We start from the raw sequence: 19,745 nt of genomic DNA on the forward strand, positions 1-19,745 counted from the left end.
AAAGAAAGAAAGAAAGAAAGAAAGAAAGAAAGAAAGAAAGAAAGAAAGAAAGAAAGAAAGAAAGAAAGAAAAGAGAAGAGGAGGGGAGAGGGAGAGCAAGCTGGTGAGATGGCTCAGCAGGTAAGAGCACTGACTGCTCTTCTGAAGGTCCTGAGTTCAAATCCCAGCAACCACATGGTGGCTCACAACCACCCGTAATGAGGTCTGACGCCCTCTTCTGGTGTGTCCAAAGATGGCTACAGTGTAATTATGTATAATAATAAATAAATCTTTTTTAAAAAATTAAAAAGAAGAAAGAGAGAGGGAGGGAGGGAGGGAGGGAGGAAGGGAGGAAGGAAGAAAAAAAGAAGCAAGCAAGGGAGCACTATAATCTAAATCCTTGGGGCTGGTGAGATGGCTCAGCAGTTAAGAGCACCGACTGCTCTTCCAAAGGTCCTGAGTTCAAATCCCAGTAACCACATGGTGGCTCACAACCATCTGTAACAAAAATCGGATGCCCTCTTCTAGAGTGACTGAAGACAGCTACAGTGTACACACATATAATAAATAAATAAATCTTTAAAAAAAATAAAATAAATCCTTAGGGGCCAGAGGCAGGTGACTCTCACACCACCTTCCAGCTTGGTCAGAACACCACCTCAGGGTACCTTGGTCTAAACTGAGAGTTCCAGGCCAGTCTGTTTTACACGGTCTCAAAAGCAACTTCAACTTTTTTTGTTTTTTAAAAAAAGCTTGTAGTTTACTTTGTTTCAATTATCATACAACAGCAAGAAAGCTTTTTTCTTCTTTTCTTTTCTTTCTTTCTTTCTTTCTTTCTTTCTTTCTTTCTTTCTTTCTTTCTTTCTTTCTTTCTTTCTTTCTTTTTGAGACAGTGTCTTCTCTCCCTATATAGATCCAGCTTGAACTTCAGTTCCCTTGCCTTTCCCAGTCCCAGTGTTGGGGTTCCAGTTATGAACCACACCCTTCAGATCATTTTTTTCCCAAAAGTATTCTGAGGTCTAAATTATGTACATTTTGAGATAACAAAATCCCACTCAAATAAGTCACATCTAACTAACAACAGAAGAGGACGTTTGCTTTGCTTTGTTTTCAAGTTTCTGCTACTTGTAACTTCCTTGCAGATTAAATATAAATGTATTTAACTGAGGTTTCTCTTATGTAAGGGTCAGGCAGAGGCTACAGGGGCCAGGGCAGAATAGAGGTACAGAAGCACTTAAGGCCAGATGCTGACAGAGACCAAGGGCACATGACCCCCTCCCTGGATCCCTGGAAAAGAGCTACTGCTGTCTGGAGAGAGAAACAAGAGTCCAGAGGGCAGCTGCAGGCACAGACCCCACAACTGGGACCCGAGTGAGAATAGAGCACTATGCCCTTCTCCATAACTGCAGGTTCCAGACTAACCGAGAGGAACGGTGCTACATATCCAACCATACCTGCTGGTGGCTGCAGCGGGCCCACGGTCAGGAGAGGAAAAGATGCGGTACAGGTAGTCACTCAGTAGTTTCTCTTGCACGATGCCTGGGTCACCGATCAGAAGAGAGAAAAGAGGCAGGGGTCAGAACAGCTCTTAGTGTCTACTGATATCGCGGACAGCTCATCTTTGGCCAGCCACAAGGGTCAGAAGAGCAACCACACTGAGCGCACTTTTCTATGGGTGTCAGCAAAGAACTGGTCCCAGGAACAAGGGGTATGGAAAGTCCCATGTTTCATGGACCTGGGCCCTTGCTGCATCTGTCCCTTCCCTCTCCTCCCCCCAACCCAAAGCACATCCTCCCTGCCATGCCAGCCCTTACCTGTGACCCTGGACTTCTCAGCATCTGAGGTCAGCCTATAGCTCTTTCGGGAGAAAGACATGCCAGTCCCCTTGGATGCCATCCCTCATCACTCATGGGCAGTCAATGGTCCTGGAGGCTGAGCCAGATACAGGGTGTCTACTCCAGGCTGGTCAAATGCCCACACAGACCTAGGTCCTGCAATGGGAGGAAGGCTTGGGAGCAGGTAGACTGAACCATGCATATTCACACACATACTAACCCAGGGCAGGGGTAAGCAAGGGCTCCCAGCTCTCCAAACATGGATGTTGGATGGAATTTAGACTGGTGTCAGGGACACTATGTCCCACGACGTCTCAGTGCCCCATACAGGAGCTAGTAGAGACCTGATGTAAAGTATGTTTGCTGAACCATAACTAGAGGCCTTAGCTGTGGGGAAATCAGATCAACACGTCCAAAGCGAGGTGGCCTGGAGTAAAACCTCCTGTATTCACACCTTGGTCATGGAGGCCAGCTCATAGTCAAAAGGCTAGACCTTATGCCATGTTTCCTGCGGCCTCAATTCCCTCTTACTCCCCCAGAGTAAAAGATGTCACACTTAGCCCAAGCTTCCTCCATTTTCTTATTTTCAGTCTCATTAGTTTTCTTGCACACACACAGACAGACAGACAGACAGACAGACACACACACACACACACACACACACACGCACACACACACACCATTCATCGCCTTAGCCAAGGTCATTCTATTGGTCTTCTTACTCTTTTTTTTTTTTTTCTTTCTTTTTTTGGATTTTCGAGACAGGGTTTCTCTGTATAGCCCTGGCTGTCCTGGAACTCACTCTGTAGACCAGGCTGGCCTTGAACTCAGGAATCCGCCTGCCTCTGCCTCCCGAGTACTGGGATTAAAGGCGTGTGCCACCACGCCCGGCTTTGGTCTTCCTACTCTTGTCTATCTCTGTATGTTGTTGCTGCAGCTGCTACAGAAAGTGCATGAAGTCCCTGATGCCTGTCTCACTGTAGGGGTATGCTGCACCACACGGTAGTCAGGAGACAAGAGTGGTTAAGTTTACAAAGTTAAAAACTGAACTTTCAGTTTCAAGAGTTCAGCGATCACACATGACTGTCCTAAACCGGAAGGCACAGGTGAGCCATCACCACCACTGGCCCAGAAAGTTCTATTAGCGCCTGTTCAGAGAGCTTGGCTTTTAGTCACTGCCTGAGCCAGCACTTCTTTTTCGGCAGCCTACTCTTATCACATCCCAAACTGGGCCCTCGGCTCCTGCCACAAACCCTTGCCTGCCTGCATCATACCAGGCTCGGGAAAGTGATTCTGCCGCTGTGCCGCCCTCCGGGGCCCCTTGATGGACATCCACAACCAGTCCCTCTTATATCGGAACAATTGCAGGACTTATTGGACGCAGTTAGTAAGACCTGGAAGCCAACCTTCCAGACACACACTCTGAGTGTCAGGTGTAGAGGATTTAGAGGCGGAACCTGCGCCTGCCCCAGGGCTCCCTGCCACTCCATTATTGCCCAGCCCTTCTAAGAGATCCAAGCTCAAACCGAACCGACTAAGTCTGGGTGGCCAAGGATGTCAAGGGCAGCGCATGCTCCCCCAGGTCGCCCCTGCTTGGCCCCAAGGTCCATAGGACCTGTCAGGCCAGCTCCCGCTGGGACTCCTATACCGCAGGCCGCGGCACTTTCGCACTGGATCGGCCAGGGGCCTCGAGGGGAGTCACCGGACCCGCCCGGCTCATAGCCAGGCCGCCTCTCACTCACCCCCGGCCTCAGCCTCCGCGACCGGCTCACAACATCCGCCCAGCTTTTCGGCTACGGCACCCGTCCAGGGCCAAACAGCGTGCCCGGTCGCGCGCCGCTCCAGCGGCGCACGCGCATGTGCACAGACCGCAACAGGCTACTGCTGGCAGAAAACCCTCCTCCGACTCCTACCAAGATGTTTACCCGGTTTGCCCGATGGTCCACCCGTTTCGACCCCCGCCGTTCCTAGCCCAGCCGCAGCAGGGACTATGTTCTAATCGGTCCCTAGGTCCTACCTTGCCTGGAGGCCTGACCCACAGGCAACCTGAAAGACCCACTTCTGTCAGCCGATGATTTGCTACCTGTCACACCTGCGCATGCCCCCTCCTGACACCAGACCCAATGGGAAGGGTTGCATAGCTTACCTGGGTTGACACTTCTGAGAGGCGATGGATGTTCCTCGGAGGTGCAGCTGGGGGTGTGGGCTGACTGGCCTACAGCTGGGACTCAACTGATAAGGCAGCTTGAGCAGGGAGAGGCAGCATTAGGGCTGGGGAAATTGCAGTCCTCACTTTACAGGAAGAAACTGAGGCCCAGAAAAGTATAATCCGGGGGCTGGGAAATCTTGGCAACTCCTGTTTAGCAGAGTCTTTTGGCATAGAAGTGTCAGTGGTGATGGCAGCCACTGTGGTCACTAGACTCTTGACATGTGACCCGTGTAACTGAATTTCACTTTGTAAACGTAATCACATAGAGTCTGACTACTGTGATGGGCACCACACCTCTACAGTAAAGCAGGCACCGGGGACTCCATGCAACTTCTGGAGCAACAGCATGCGACCTCAGGGATAGATGGTGGCAGGAAGACAGTGGAGTGATCTTGGCTAGGCTGGGGATTGCACAGACTAGGCGGGCTCTGCCTCAGGGATGCCTAACCTTTCCACACAGAACCCTCCTAAGTCCTGCCTACCACTCAGAGAGGCCTCTCGGGATCCAGCTGCAGTGAGACGGGCCTAGGCTCCACCTAGCAACTGTCACCCCATGTGTCAGTCAGGTCCAGGCAGGTTCAGAGAGGGTGCGTGGAGCCAGAGTCACCCAATCCTGAAGGGACAGATTTCACAATTTCCGGGATGGGGCTGTGGTGGGTCACCGTGCAGCCTCCGGGTTAGGAGAATGGGGTGGCTCCCACTTTTGCTGCTTCTGGCACAATGTTCAAGGGCTCTTGGTGAGTGTCACCCACCCTGATCCCAGTCTGCCTTCTGGAGGGAGTTCACCCCTGGTCTACATAACTATTCTCATTGAGAGTTTACTTTTCTTTGGGGCAGGGATCAGTGACCTTGGCCTGTTGAGCAGAGCTGAGAAGGCTTGGGGATTCGAATACACACAGTCTGATCAGGAGTACATTAGAGCATACTGTAGCCCAGAGGCAGTCTTTCAACCAGAGAAACTATCCAACCCAGAAGGCACGGCTCCCAAGCCGGGTGAATCACTATAACTTACGCCTTTATTCTGGTGAGAGGCCAGACTTGGGGCCTTCCCCAGGAGGTGTCCAAGCATTGTCATCTGAGGGGTGAGAAGGGGCAAGTGTCACAGGGCTAACACCCAAATTCTCATGGTGTGGATGGAGTAGACCAGAGCCCAGTGCCAGGCCTCTTAACAGACTGCCAATAATCACTGTGTCTGGGCCTGCCTCCCCAGCTCACTGGGTATGGAGGGACTAGCTTGGCCCTTGAAAATGTACATAAAACCCACCCCAAGGACCTTGCATTAGATTCCCTAAATGAACAAAAGATAGGGTGTGTTAAAGTACTAATAAGCACAATCATTCCCCCACGCCTATCATGCAGGGCAGCGCTCACCACTGAATGACTTCCAGCTGTTCCGGGGCACAGAGTTAAGGAACCTGCTACACACAGCGGTTCCGGGGCCATGGCAGGAGGATGTGGCAGATGCTGAGGAGTGTGCTAGGCGCTGTGGGCCCCTTCTGGACTGTCGGTGAGTGGCTAAGTAACCTAGATATGGCTGAGGGCATGAGAATCTGGGTTGCCAGTTAACCTTGTGTCTGCCTCCCTCTCCCCCAGAGCCTTTCACTACAACATGAGCAGCCATGGTTGCCAGCTGCTGCCGTGGACCCAGCACTCGCTGCACACACAGCTATACCACTCGAGTCTATGCCATCTCTTCCAGAAGAAAGGCGAGTGGTGGTGAGGAGGGGAAACAGGCTGAGTAACAGGGGACCACGAGGCCACAGTCTCTGTTGACCTTCTTCCTCTATTGCTTCCAGACTATGTACGGACCTGCATTATGGACAATGGGGTCAGCTACCGGGGCACTGTGGCCAAGACAGCTGATGGCCTGCCCTGTCAAGCCTGGAGTCGCAGGTTCCCCAATGACCACAAGTGAGCCAGACACTTAAGGTCAGACCGTTAGGCCTGAAGCAGAATCCCCCCAGAGTGCACTGTAGTAAGAATCTGTGTCTATAGGTATACACCCACACCGAAGAATGGCCTGGAAGAGAACTTCTGTCGGAACCCTGATGGAGACCCCAGAGGTCCCTGGTGCTACACAACAAACCGCAGTGTGCGTTTCCAGAGCTGTGGCATCAAATCCTGCAGGGAGGGTAAGCAGCTGGGGTCAATCAAGCCTAAGGAAGTAGTGATAGGCCTGCCCCCACCTAGACGTGCATTGGCTCTGTTTCCAGCTGTTTGTGTTTTGTGCAACGGTGAGGATTACCGTGGCGAGGTAGACGTTACAGAATCGGGGCGGGAGTGTCAACGCTGGGACCTGCAGCACCCTCACTCGCACCCTTTCCAGCCTGAAAAGTATGTAGGCAGAATCCTTATGTTGAGGGTGGGGCTCAGCTCTACTGGGAATAGGACGGGGCCTGAGTCCCAAAGTCTTGTTACTGCTTCCAGGTTCCTAGACAAAGATCTGAAAGACAACTATTGCCGTAATCCGGACGGATCTGAGCGGCCCTGGTGCTACACCACAGACCCGAATGTTGAGCGAGAATTCTGCGACCTTCCCAGTTGCGGTAGGCTGCAGGGTTAGGGCCTAGGAAGGAACTTGGAAAAAACTGGCGGGCGCGGTTCATCTGGGAGAGGTACTAGGGAAGTTAGGCGTGGGTAGAGAGCAAAGAGACCAATTCCAGTTTTCCCGGCAGTGCCTAACCTGCCTCCGACCATCAAAGGCTCCAAGTCACAGCGGCGCAACAAGGGCAAGGCTTTTAACTGCTTCCGCGGAAAAGGTGAAGACTATCGAGGCACAACCAATACCACCTCTGCGGGCGTGCCCTGCCAGCGGTGGGATGCGCAGAGCCCGCACCAGCACCGCTTTGTGCCAGAGAAATATGCTTGCAAGTGAGGTGACAGGCTGGAGCAGGGAGAGTGCACCTGTGGGTGGAGGCAGAGCTTATGGGAAGGTGGGACCTGGGGGCGGAGCCAGAGGTTCCAGCCTCCTGTGGGTTGGCTGGTGGGCTAGGTGGGACCCCACTCGTGATAAGGGAAGTGACTACTCAGGGACCTTCGTGAGAATTTCTGCCGGAATCCTGATGGCTCCGAGGCGCCTTGGTGCTTCACATCTCGACCTGGTTTGCGCATGGCCTTCTGCCACCAGATCCCACGCTGCTCTGAAGAACTGGTGCCAGAGGGTGAGGCTGGAGCAGGGGGTACAGAGCCTGGGCAGGAATCAACCCAGGGCTGACCACCGCCCTTGCCTGCCCACCACAGGATGCTACCACGGCTCAGGTGAACAGTATCGTGGCTCAGTCAGCAAGACGCGCAAGGGCGTTCAGTGCCAGCACTGGTCCTCAGAGACACCACACAAGCCACAGTGAGTGTGTGCACATGGTCAGACAGGGCCTTAATTCTAGGGCAGAATACCTTAAGTTCTTGTGAGCCTAAAGAGGGTCTGACTGGCCTGCTGTGTCCCCCTACCTCTAGATTCACACCCACCTCAGCACCGCAGGCGGGACTGGAGGCCAACCTCTGCAGGAATCCGGATGGGGATAGCCATGGGCCCTGGTGCTATACTTTGGACCCAGAGACCCTGTTTGACTACTGTGCCCTACAGCGCTGTGGTGAGTGCTTAAGACTTCCCCTTGTCTGGGGTTCGGACCTCACCTCCATAGACTGGCTCCCTTAACCTGAGTGAACTTGATCTTGCAGATGATGACCAGCCATCATCCATACTGGACCCCCCAGGTATGGGGTTGGGCCAGTGGTGGGTACACCATCTTTGACCCTGATCCTCACTGAAGGTCTCATCCTGCCCCACCCCCAGACCAGGTGCTGTTTGAAAAGTGTGGCAAGAGAGTTGACAAGAGTAATAAACTTCGTGTGGTGGGAGGCCATCCTGGGAACTCCCCATGGACGGTCAGCTTGCGGAATCGGTGAGGCCTAAGTGCTTATCTCAAGGAAGGAGTGGAGGCTGGAAACTCTGGCTTTATCGGTAGAAGATGGTTGCCTGGCCTTGTACCAAAAGGTCCTTGCCAAAAATGACAGTTTAGCGTGTGTCCCAGGACTCAGTGTGGCTTCTCATCCTTACTCCTCCAGACAGGGCCAGCATTTCTGTGGAGGCTCCCTAGTGAAGGAGCAGTGGGTACTGACTGCCCGGCAATGCATCTGGTCATGGTGAGCCTCCCTTGGGTTTAAGGGACTAGGGACTCCTAGCCTACCTACATCCTACCTCTCCCTGCCATTGTCTGTCCCCACCAGCCCAGCCAGTTTCCTTAGGCAAGCCAACAAGCAAACTAAATTGGGAGTCAAGCATGGTCTAGCAGTGTCTCTTTCTCCCAGCCATGAACCTCTCACAGGATATGAGGTATGGTTGGGTACAATTAACCAGAACCCACAGCCTGGAGAGGCGAACCTGCAGAGGGTCCCAGTGGCCAAGGCAGTGTGCGGCCCTGCAGGCTCCCAACTTGTTCTGCTCAAGCTGGAGAGGTATGTGGATATGTTGAGAGGGTGTGAGGCAGGGCTAGCCTTGTGGTCATAGGTTCTGAATATCCTCATTCCCACTAAAGACCTGTGATCCTGAACCATCACGTGGCCCTGATTTGCCTGCCTCCTGAACAGTATGTGGTACCTCCAGGGACCAAGTGTGAGATCGCAGGCTGGGGTGAATCCAACGGTAAGAGCACAGTGCATAGACATGGACTGCTACAGGCCAGGAGGTCCGGCACTGGTTTTGGCTCAAGGGTCCTCTCCTTATCATTGTCTGCACTCCAGGTACAAGTAATAACACAGTCCTTCATGTGGCCTCGATGAATGTTATCTCCAACCAGGAATGTAACAGGAAGTACCGAGGCCACATACAAGAGAGTGAGATATGCACTGAGGGACTGCTGGTCCCTACGGGTGCTTGTGAGGTCAGTGGGAGAGCTCCTGGGCCAGCCTGGGAAGGGTTTGGGAGCTGGAACTGTAGTACTTGCTTGCCAAGGGGACAGGATGTCAGGGGATGGTAGTCACTGCCGAGGTCCAGAGCCTTCACCCATTTTTCTACCTGCCAGGGTGACTACGGGGGCCCACTTGCCTGCTATACCCATGACTGTTGGGTCCTACAGGGACTTATCATCCCGAACAGAGTGTGTGCACGGCCCCGCTGGCCAGCTATCTTCACACGGGTGTCTGTGTTTGTGGACTGGATTAACAAGGTCATGCAGCTGGAGTAGGCCTGCTTTTGAGCCCTTAGAGATGTCAAGACTTCTTATCAAATATAAAGCAACCTTTTCTCTGCCTGTATAGAGTGCTTCTTAGTCTCTGTCTCTAAGGAATGAGTTGTTGACTCCTTGCAAGAGGCCGTGTGGCTTAAGACCAGCACACTCTAGGCTAGGTGCTCTGACCCCGGAACAACTTCAAAAGATGTGTACTGTGTGGGGGCAGGGTGCCACCATCTTCCAGAGGCACTCCTGGGAATGCCAGGACGGTGCAGAAGTTTCTAGCACATGGGACCAGAGCAGAAGGAGCTGTAGGTCTGCACCAGTCCTATTTGGCTAGGACAGGCAGGGGTTGAGTCTCTCACAGTTTCTCTCTGTCAGATGACAGGGGTGAATCCACTGTGGATATCAAACTCAAGACCTAGGGTTTCTGAACCCCAAGGTAGAGTCTGGGGTTGGGGATGGCTTGGTACAAAGCACCAGCACAAGCCAGGCTCTGTGTCCTCCTTTATTATGATTACGGAGTCCATAGTCCTCGGCCCACTCATTCGGAGTCCAGAGCCCAGGAAACCTCTTGGTGATTCTGCCAGATCCTGGAGCTTACCAAGAGCAAAGTTCGAGACTGCCCAGCTCACAAAGAACGACAGGGCTTCAGCTGCCCAAGTGTGTGTGGAGCCAAAGCACAGTATTCATGAAGCTGTCCGATTCCACCTCCACCTCTGACAGCGCATGGGTGCTCTTGGGATACAGCAGGAGCCTGTATGAGCAGCAACACATGACATTGGAGGATCCTGTCCTGTTTACCTGCCACCAGCTGCCTGAACTATCCTGTGACACTCACCGGACAGGCACATTCCGGGCCTTGAGGGCATGGTAATACTCCATACCCTGCTTGAAGGGTACACGCCGGTCCTCCTGGCCCAGCATCAGTAACACTGGTGTCTTCACCTGGGTGTATGGGAGGCAAGGAGCCGTGGTGAGCTGAGCTCTGGACTCCGGAAGAATGGGTGGCACACACAAGGATACCTGGGTACCTGAGGGATGTACTTGATGGGTGATTTATCCAGCATCTCCTCCCACACATTCAGGTCTGGCAGGCAGTCGTTGCTATAAGGGAAGCCAGTCTCCACCATACACCTATAAAAGACCAAAAGATGCAGACCACAGGATCTCCCTGGGAATGCGGGGTGGGAGGAGGGGCAGGGGCCTTTAATGCACACTCACCAGTCAGGGATGTCAGTGGAGCCCACCATGGAGGCAATGTTGATCACGGGGTTCCGGGCTATACAGGCACTGTAGGTCTCTGGGTATTGACCAATCAGGTGGCAGGAGAGGAACCCACCATGGGAACCACCCATAAGGGCCACACGTCTTGCGTCGAAGTGCTCCTCCTGGAGCACCTGCTGCACTGCAAACTAAAGTGTGGGCAGAGGATACCACAGCACGCTCGCTGCCAGCTGAGGGCCGCGGCTCCACCCTCCCTGTCTAGGAGCCCAGCACCCAGTTACCTGGACATCCTTCACATCCTGGTGGCCCACATTGCCTGGGAGGGAAAGGATGCTGTCTTGGCCAAAGCCCGTGGAGCCACGATAGTTCACTAAAAGTGAGACAAGATAGTCAGGCAACATTCTGAGCCCTCAACCCAACCCATCCATGTATCTGTGAAGTAGGCCCTAGAACCAGCTGCATCACGTGCTGTCAAGGCGAAGTAGCCAAGAGATAGGAGGCGGCTCCTGAGACCACAGCATCCTTTCCACAGAAGCTTCAAGTTAATGCACATGATCACCAGGTTATGAAGCCAGAGGCTAGGTCAGGGCAATTTCTAGTAGTCTCTTTATTTCTTCTCTTTTCTTTTTCCCAAGACAGGGTTTTTCTGTGTAGCCCTGGCTGTCCTGGAACTCACTCTATAGACCAGGCTGATCTTGGACTCAAAGCTCCACCTGCCTCTGCCTCCCAAGTGCTGGGATTAAAGGAGTGTGCCGCCATTGCCCGGCCCCTGTAGCGGTTTCTAAAGAGTAAGCACACCGTAGAAAAGCACATACAACCAAGGCCACCCCATCACTTCATGGTCCTTTCTTACTTACCCAGTAGCACTGCAAAGCCCATCTTGCAAAGCATGGCTGGGAACAGCATCCAGGCAGTGACAAAGGAAGAATGGGGTCCCCCTGCAGACAGGAAGCAGAGGATGAAGGCCTGCTGGCAGGGGTGGTAGGGGGGCCAGGGCGCTTAGGTGAACACCTACCGTGGGGCATGACTACCATGGGGACCTGGCTCCTATCTGGAGGGCCACTGGGCTGCAGGAGGATTGCTTCAAAGTCAAGGTCAGCTGCAGGGAGAAGGCAGTAGTTAACACGACCAGTCCTACTTCACAAAGGCTTCCTCAACCAAGGCCCCAGCTGCGGTATGGCATGGATCTGATCAAGTAGAACAGAGGCCTAGCCAAGGTAGCTCACAGGCAGCTCACACATGGCACGCGGAGCCCCCTAAAGCTTGTGCACTTTTCTGCCTTGTCAGAGTCCTATTGTCAGAAAGAATGACATTCTCGTGTAGTCACATAAGCCTCATGTGTGGCCTGTTGCCTTTAAACCTTAATTTTCTCACCAGGGACGATATGCCCTGGCAGGAGCCGGTGTTGATAACCACAGCAGGTACTCAGATCTCTGGACGCTACTTCCCATGACCATAAGATCAGAAAAACGTTTAGAGGAAATCCTAGAAAGCCTGCGAAGTGAGCTAGGAAGGGTCACCACCATGCCGTTTGCTGGCATCTGGAGAAGGTGCTCGTCTGCCATTGGCCCAGCTCACCATATTGTACATTCTCTTGGTCTGGAGGTGGGTGCAGCACTCGGATGCCCCAGTGGATGCCAGGAATAGGTTCAGCCTCCTCCAGGGACACCCATGACACAGACTGCTCCTTCCCAGCAGGAGGCAGGAACCCGACTTTCTGCCAAGGGGAAGGAGAGGGTCACAGGTAGGCCAGCTCTCAGGAACCCATCTCTGAAGAGCACAGCATAGATTCTTGTTGAGTGGTGTATGCCAGCAGACATCCACATCTGAACCACCTCTAGCCCTACCAACTTCTTGGCTTCAAGGTTTCCCTGTCTCCCTGGACTCTAGTAATAAATGACCGGGCACTTCTGTAGGCACACTGTTCAGGATGGTGCAAATGTCAGCCCCTGGTTCCTACTCATGAGTGTCGAGCTCAAAGAACCATAGGACCAGGCTGGAGTCAAGTCGTCTCTGCCCTTCTACAAGCTGACCAACCATGATCAGTCTTTGGGCCCAGTTCTAAGGCATGGAAGCTTGTAATTCCTGTCTTCTAGCCTGGGACCCACAATACTCACCAGGCTCGGGGGCAGGTTGGGTGTGGAGAACTGGGCCACCATAAGGTCTCGGTCAATTGTAAGTAGCTTCCAGCTTCCTGCTGACCCCGCTAGAGGAAGCAGATGATATAAGTGCCTGGCAGGGACCACCACTTTTCTACCTTTAACCCTGAGATGCACACCTAACTGCACATGTCCTGGGTAAACCTCCTGTTCATCTGACAGACACAGGCTATGCTCACAAATTGCCAGACCTAGGGACATAGAAAGCTACCAAAGCACTCTACCTACTCCAGTGACTTCGGTGTGAAAAGGATGATGGCCTAGCCCAAAAAACTCGGTGTGGGAAAGGGGACTGGTCTAAAGTTTGTCCATTCGTTATTGTTGCTGTTGTTATTTCTATTTACTAGATTTATGCACTAGGCTTTGTATATGCTAGGGAAACACCCTAGTGATGAGCTATGTCCTAAGCCAGAGATGCAGAACTAGAACTTTGGCTTCTGTAGTGGTCTGAAGGAAAATGGCCCCCAAAAACCTCATAGGGAGTGGCACTATTAAGAGGTGTGGTCTCGTTGGAGTAGCTGTGGCTGTTAAAGTGTGTCATTGAGAGTGGGCTTTGAGGTTTCAGAAGCTCAGGCCAGGTCCACTGTCACTCTCTTCCTGCTGCCAGTCAATCCAGATGTAGAACTCTGGGCTCTCTCTCCAGCACCACGTCTGCCTGAGGGCTACCATGCTCCTAGCCATCGCAATGATGGACGAAACCTCTGAAACTGAAACTGTAAGCCAGCCCCAATCAACTGTTTCCTAATTAAGAGTTACCACCATCACAGCAAGAGAAACCCTAAGACAGCCGCTATCTGATCCACCTCGGGGATGCAGATGTGTGCAGAGTCCAGGCAGGTGGAGAACTCAAAGGCTGTTGCAGAGGCAGACCATAGGGGTGAGTGTGGGAAAGCTGGAAAGTCCAGCAAAGGTCTCTCCAGGGTTTGGGCAGGAGGTGGATGACTGTACTAGTCTGGCAAGAAAGGTTTGTAGATCTTAGGACAGGGGTGGGGCTATGGGGCCAGGGCGTGTGGAGGCAATAGTGCAGCGGAGGAAAGGGGTACTATCCTGACTGGCTCCTCAGGGCACTGCCGGCAAGGCCTGTGGCGTATCCGTGGTGAGAATGATGGAGCGGATCACTGCTGCCCCGTGTCAAGCTCTAGCTCCTTTCCTAAGCAGCTGCCCATCCCCCTCCCCCTGGCTGTCCATCCCCACCCCCTGCCGTCACCCTGCTGTCACCCTACGGCAGAGGTCCTGCTCACCAGCTGTCAGGGAGGTGACACTGCCCGTCTGGGTGTCCACAGCAAACAGGTCCTTAAACAGAGGGAAGACTACTTGTAGCACCACATCCAACAGCCCTACGGGGCCTGCCCCTATTTCCTTTCTACTGGCTTAGGGCCACTTTGGCCTATGGTGATGGCTATTCTGTGGAACAGGGAAAACCCTGGATCTAGATTCAGTTCCTTCACAACGTACTGGATACACCAGGCAAGGAACGGAAGGACATGAGAACAAATAATACCATATCCTAAGGACCATGGCACATTCCAGCACATCATCCCTAAGGACCCATCCAGTCTCCATCATCTGTCCTTACAAAGTGTTCAGGGACCCATTTCAGAGACTGCCCGAGGCTTGGGCCTCTTCTGTGGGGCACCAGAGCATTTGGCCCCCTTGAGGAACAGCAAATCCAGTAGAAAAGGCTTCAAGGGTTCAGTTAAGTCTTTCCAGCTCAGCATTCCTCTAGGACCATACACTCACTCTGCCCCTGGTCCTAAACTCCTCGGCAGACTATCTGAGGGCAAATGTTGATGCTACCTCCCGACACAATCAGGGGCTTTTACCTGCCGACTGCGCTGGGCCGAGTCGAAGACCACTCTCTGGCTGTCAGCTGACCAGCATCCCAAAGGAAGGAGGCTGCAGTAGATCCCAGAGAAGTTCTCTGCAAAGACAGAAAGGCTGAAGCTGCATCTAAGAGTGGAGGTCTAAGGGATCGAGAAGATGAGGTTGGGGAATTCACCCAGGGCCCCTGAAATCTGTAGTAGAATCACAGTCCTAGACATGAGGGTACCCCTGGCAGTGAGGAGTTTACTGAGTAGAAGATGAAGGGAGAGGAGGGGACTTCTGAGGACCCAAAGAGGCAGAGCTGGAAAGCTCAGGAGGCAAACACGATGCTTCCCTATTGGTTGTTCCCTTTTGGGTCTTGGCAACATTAAGTGCCTTAACCTCATTAAGAGAACGTGTTTGTCCACCACAGTGTGGGGTACAGCAGCTCATGTGGGAGCTTGGAAGGTGGACATAACCACCCCGTCTACAATGAAGAAACGAGCTCATGGAGGCCAGTGCACTAACCTCGCACACACAGCTAATGGGGAGAGCCGAGGTTCAGACTGGACCCCTACCATCGAGTCCTTGTAAACCAAAGGTGTATGCTAAGGATCAAGCACAGGGCTTTGCACATGCTAGCCTTGTGCTTTACCACTGAGCCATACTCCAGCTATATCCCTGCAACTTTGTGCACTGGACCTGCCCACTGGACCCTTGGACCTTCCTGGGTGGCTTGAGAAAAGAAGACTTTCATCCCCATGTCCTTAGAACGCCCCAGGATTTCAGGCAGAGCTGTAAGCACCTGATGTTGAGAGAGGAGCCTCAAAACTACCTTTCCAGAGGACCGGCTGACTTAGACTGGACAAAGGTTGCTGGGGTGGGGTGGGGTCGAATACAAAGTAACACAGAACCCGCAGCCCCAGGGCTTCTCAGGTGTAACGCTCCAAACTAATATGTTTTCTGAGACTCACCCCAAGCCAGCCTGGGCTACTCTGATCTTAGTTTTGGCCTAGCCAAAACCTACCAGACTATCACCACAGTAGCATCTCCTGCCTCTGTTGGTCCGGGCACAGGGCAGCAGTAACAAGGAGAGGTCCTCCAAAGGAACCCAGGACGGAGGGACAGATAGCACTGTCACAGACCCACTGACGTCCCCAGCCAGGCACCTCTTACCTCCCAGCTGCCGAGGTACAATGTCCACCACCAGTGAGGTGACCTTGGTGTACCAGTCATACTGCAAGAGAACACAATGGTCAAAGCCACCAGGCCCCGGACCTCAGGGCACAGAACTCTGTTATCTATCTCTTTGGGTGACAACTTAGGGAGAGATGGGGGCTAATTTATCTCTTTTTTGGGAGCCCGGACTTATCTCAGATAGGCATGTCCCTTGGACTTCCACCCAGAGCTCTCCTTGTGCAGGGGATGGACTCTGTATAACCCCAACTCTGCCCCTGCTCCTTGTAGAGCCTGGCTACTTGGAGACGTGAACTAAGTCACCAGCAACTCTGTGGCTGGAGGAGGCCCTTGAGGTGGTGAGCCCTCAGAGTACCTAAGCCTCCTGGCCCTACCTTGAAGGGTCAGGCCACTGGTCCACTGAGGACAGGAGAGAGCCCCGGGGGGGAGATGACCCCGTCCCTTTAGCCCTCATTCCCCATCAAGAGCTAACCGTCCTCCCACCCCATCCCCTTCAGCTCACCAGGTAGAGCTGGCTGCACTGGTGATGAGGGGCTAGAGACGGGTACTGCAGGTAGACGATGCGACACTGGTCCGGGCTCAGCCGAGGAGAACAGACGGCCAGGGACCCATCCGAGAGTAGTTCTAAGCCACAGAAATATGAGTATCACATAGACAGGGGAAGACTAAGAGTCGGGAAAGCACACGCGGACGCCAGACACTTACCACACTTCCCCCCGCTCAGGTCCACGTAGTACAGAGCTGACCTGGAAAGGTCAGAGAGACGCTCAGCTCCATGGGCAGCTGGGCTGTAAGGGCCCTCTGGTCCGCCCGCTTCCTCACCTGCGATTGGTGCAGTAGCGGATACCTAGCCGGAAGGGTTCATGCCACCAGCCCACAAACACCACACCTGTGTCTCCAGGGGCCCAGAAAGCCTGCAAACAGACCACAAAGTAGGTATGAGCAAGGCATAATTGCTCAAGCAGGAGACCCCCGACTCCAGGAGGGGCAAAGGCCAAGTTGCTGCTGACCTGACCAGGGGACATGTTTTCAGGGACGCCCTCAAGCACCGAGATGTTGCCACTCTCGATATCCAGCACGCAGAGCACAGGGGTGCTTTTGGAAACCATAGTTTCTCCCCAGTCTTCATAAAATACAAACTGGTCCCCCTGAGAACAGAAGACACTCAATGCCCAAGGTGCCTACAGAATCCTGCCCTGCCTCCTTGACACTAGAGCCTCCCAGGTCCACCGGAGGTCGTGCAGGGCTGCCCGGCAGGGCCTGTGTGGCCTGGCCACACCACAAGCACCTTGATGGCCTGGTCTGGCTTCTTCGGCCTGGCCATCTCCTCATCACTGGCACTGATGTCCAAGGCTTTGGTTTGAAAGAAGGACTCAGCTTTGGGACGCTTCTTCTCCGCCACATACAACAAGTGTGTCTCTGAGTGTGACCAGGAGAGGCAGCCAAAGCAGTCTGCATATAGGGAGGGACGGTTAGGGGGAGCCCAACGCTATGGCTGCCCCTTCTTCCCACCCCGCCTGCTTACCAGTCAGGCGCCTCACCATCCTCATAAACAGGCCCATGTTTCTCCAGTGCCGACAGGTTGAAACTCTTGAGCTTCCGGTTCTTCTCCCAGACCTGAGGATACCTGGGCATCAGGCTGCCTGCCCCTCCACAGAGCCTCACCTGTGACGCTAAGTGACCTACTACCTGCCACCTCGTCCTTGCAGACTCACCTCCAAGAACTGTTTTTCCTCTCCTGAGACCGCGCCTGCGCCTCCAGCCTTGCGCAGCACAGCTTTCATGGTGCCTGAGGGAGACTCTCTGCTCAGCAGCCTGAGGACAGGGGTGGCAGGTCAGGAAGGTGCCAAGCCCCCCAAACAGCCTTGTGCTGCCCCCTTACTGGCCACAACCTCTTAGATGAGTCTCAGTCTGTGTGTGTGTGTGTGTTGTGTGTCTGTCTGTCTGTCTGTCTTTTCTTTATAAGCCCTTTTTGGTCTGGCTTTATAAAATCAGAAGTGGCTGCACAGGAGATTATCTCCTAGCTAACTGGGACTCTGATCTCATATCAGCCCATGAAGCATTCATAGCTTCAAGCTGGCTGGCCTTCTCTCTCTTCCTTAGGTTACTGACTTGACTGTCTTCAGAGTCCCAGGGACCTAGGCCCTAGTTTGGAAGAAACTTCTAGTATTTATCAGGCCACGTCTCCAGAGACCAAACAAGCTCGCAGGGGGCAGGCACCTTGCTCTTTGCTCCCCTGAAGCCACCCAAAGTTGTCCCTGAAGGGGATAGGCACAGAGCTCGACACCCTAAAGACACTTGGCGACATTTATGAAAGGCTAGCATGGCCGGTGGCTGTGGTCTTGTCTACAGACTCCTCCTGTCACACTTACTCCCCCCGGGTTTCCACACTGTTGCCCGCAGGCCCAGCAAACACCACCGAGTCTCCATCATGGAACACTAGGTACTGGCGGCAGAATCGGATGTTCTCCATTCGATCCAAGTCCCTCTGAGTCCACTCTGCAAGGGAGGCAGGGGGCTGCTCAACTTGTCTGGGCCAGTTTGGACCACTGCCCATCAATCAAGGCCTACCTTCCCCAGTCTGTCTCCGGACAGCCTGAGTCTAGCCTGGACAACACTTCACTTAATATAACCTAAGCCTAGGCTTCCAGAGCCTGAGCTGACAGTCACAGAGAACTGCCAACCACAGAATTTTAAGGGCAACGTAGCTGCTGTTGGGCTGTAGAATGTAAGGGCTGGAGAGTCCTGCGAGGCCCACATCTTGCACTCAGGTCTGAATTTTACTCCCACACCTTCAACTCATTTACGGGCATTATTTATCAGTAAGGCTAGCACAGCCCCCCAAACACCTGTGCGCAGGAACTACAGTTGGGTTTCCTCCCCAAACCCGTGTCAAGCAGCGTGCCCTCCACAGTCCCCATCTCTCCACCTGGATGCTCGGCCCGTCGCCACCCAGTTCCCTCGGTCTACACACCAGTGTGCACAGTCCGATAGAGGCCCCCATACTGCGTGGTGACCTCCGGGCCCAGGCAGGCGGCGCTCAGCGAAGGCTGGCGGCTAAGGCCCCGGTACAGCGCTGCCGCCTCCTGGGGCTCACTCAGCAGCACCTGCGCAGGGGACACACCAGGGTCAGGCTCAGCCCGGGCTACGGAGGCCACGGGGGCCACGGGCCGAGCCCTCACCTGACGCTCCATAGTCGGTCTTTCGGTAGCAGCTAAGTCCCGGAAGTGAAGCTGCGTGGGCGGGGCCTAAGGCGGTCCCCAGTTTCCGCTACCCTCAGTGGCGACCTGGGACCCGCAGGGCCTTGTGTAAGCGCCGGCCAGTCGGCAGGGGGCGGGGCCTGGATGCTAAGAAGGCGGAGCCTACGAAGGAGCCGCCCGGAGGGGAGGAGCGGGAACCAAATGAAAATTCAGTCGAGGACATGGCAAGTGGGAGGCAGAATCAGGGAGTCGAGTCCTGGGATTTTTAGAGAGGGGGAGGCTCCGAGGAGTGAGGGCGGACGTATAGCAGCAGAATACAGAGCCGGTGTTCGGAGATAGGGAAGGTCTGGGAGGAGTGAAGGAAGTAGGACCGGACTCCAGCCGACTGAGCTGAAAGCTGTGGGGCCAGAGAGAAAGCCCTGAGCGTTCAAAGGGCGGGGCTTCGGAGGAACACCAATGATCCTTAAGGATGAGGGGGGCGGGGCGAGGGCGGGGACGGTGGGAACGGAACGCTGAGACGAGCGGGTCTGTGAAACCGGAATGTTGCGGGGCGCCGCAGTCGCAGGGATCTCTTTCAGTGCTCTCCCCATCTACTGCAAGCCAGGCGATTAGGAGTGGGAAACTTAGGTTCCCGGGCGGAGCCCTGGGGCGCCGGGCAAAGGGCGGTGCTGAACTCTCTGGGTGCTACCCTGGTTTATCAGTCACCAGACTTACCCCTAAAGCTATCTGTTGCCACAGCCTTAACCCGCCCTTCTCAGAGGCTCATTGCTGCGGATCGTGAGCAGACTGGGTCTCAACCTACTCCAAGGGCTGATGTGAGGTCAGACTTCACCTAAGAACAGCGAGCGTGCTGTGGAAAGAAGAGCCTAGGCAGACGGTCTGCACACGACACAGGACTAGGTTGACTTAGGTGACAGCAGAGAGCAAGAGCGGTTGGGCAACAGTAGGTATCTCCTCCTCCATATAGC

The 19,745-nt window shown here is 54.0% G+C and overlaps 3 protein-coding genes across 5 annotated transcripts in view; 1 reads left to right on the forward strand and 2 right to left on the reverse strand.

Annotated features, from left to right (window-relative positions):
- Rnf123 (ring finger protein 123) overlaps nt 1-4,262 on the reverse strand; it is a 30,354-nt gene extending 26,092 nt beyond the window's left edge. Inside the window, exons 1-3 of one of the 3 annotated variants that reach the window (XM_021207362.1) lie at nt 3,557-3,663; nt 1,794-1,970; nt 1,434-1,518 (exon numbers count right to left, since the gene is read on the reverse strand). In XM_021207362.1, the coding sequence (XP_021063021.1) occupies nt 1,434-1,518; nt 1,794-1,875 (167 nt within the window). In that variant the 5' untranslated portion in view covers nt 1,876-1,970; nt 3,557-3,663. Of the gene's footprint in view, nt 1-1,433; nt 1,519-1,793; nt 1,971-3,556; nt 3,664-3,960 lie in introns of those variants that run through there. The other 2 variants (XM_029542796.1, XM_021207361.2) reach the window with 2 other exon arrangements.
- Nucleotides 4,263-4,665: 403 nt separating this feature from the next.
- Nucleotides 4,666-9,269, forward strand: Mst1 (macrophage stimulating 1). Its single transcript, XM_021207349.2, is given in 19 exon segments — nt 4,666-4,698; nt 4,700-4,760; nt 5,383-5,530; nt 5,617-5,729; nt 5,820-5,934; nt 6,019-6,155; nt 6,237-6,357; nt 6,451-6,569; nt 6,699-6,894; nt 7,054-7,184; nt 7,264-7,366; nt 7,477-7,613; nt 7,702-7,737; nt 7,817-7,925; nt 8,089-8,166; nt 8,332-8,478; nt 8,559-8,665; nt 8,764-8,903; nt 9,045-9,269. Coding segments are annotated over 19 exon segments (2,193 nt in total). The 3' UTR covers nt 9,207-9,269.
- Nucleotides 9,270-9,680: 411 nt separating this feature from the next.
- Nucleotides 9,681-18,878, reverse strand: Apeh (acylaminoacyl-peptide hydrolase). Its single transcript, XM_021206119.2, has 22 exons — nt 18,760-18,878; nt 18,552-18,684; nt 17,950-18,076; nt 17,293-17,392; nt 17,119-17,194; nt 16,866-17,029; nt 16,588-16,725; nt 16,400-16,491; nt 16,283-16,323; nt 16,080-16,201; nt 15,557-15,617; nt 14,401-14,498; nt 13,819-13,870; nt 12,536-12,624; nt 11,997-12,135; nt 11,434-11,517; nt 11,276-11,356; nt 10,700-10,788; nt 10,416-10,606; nt 10,226-10,328; nt 10,033-10,139; nt 9,681-9,948 (listed from the first exon to the last, which is right to left on the reverse strand). The coding sequence occupies exons 1-22, from the start codon at nt 18,769-18,771 to the stop codon at nt 9,843-9,845; spliced, it is 2,205 nt and encodes a 734-aa protein (XP_021061778.1). The 5' UTR covers nt 18,772-18,878; the 3' UTR covers nt 9,681-9,842.
- Nucleotides 18,879-19,745: the final 867 nt, after the last annotated feature.

Source organism: Mus pahari, chromosome 10 (genome assembly GCF_900095145.1).
Source record: "Mus pahari chromosome 10, PAHARI_EIJ_v1.1, whole genome shotgun sequence".
NCBI classification, from domain to species: domain Eukaryota; kingdom Metazoa; phylum Chordata; class Mammalia; order Rodentia; family Muridae; genus Mus; species Mus pahari.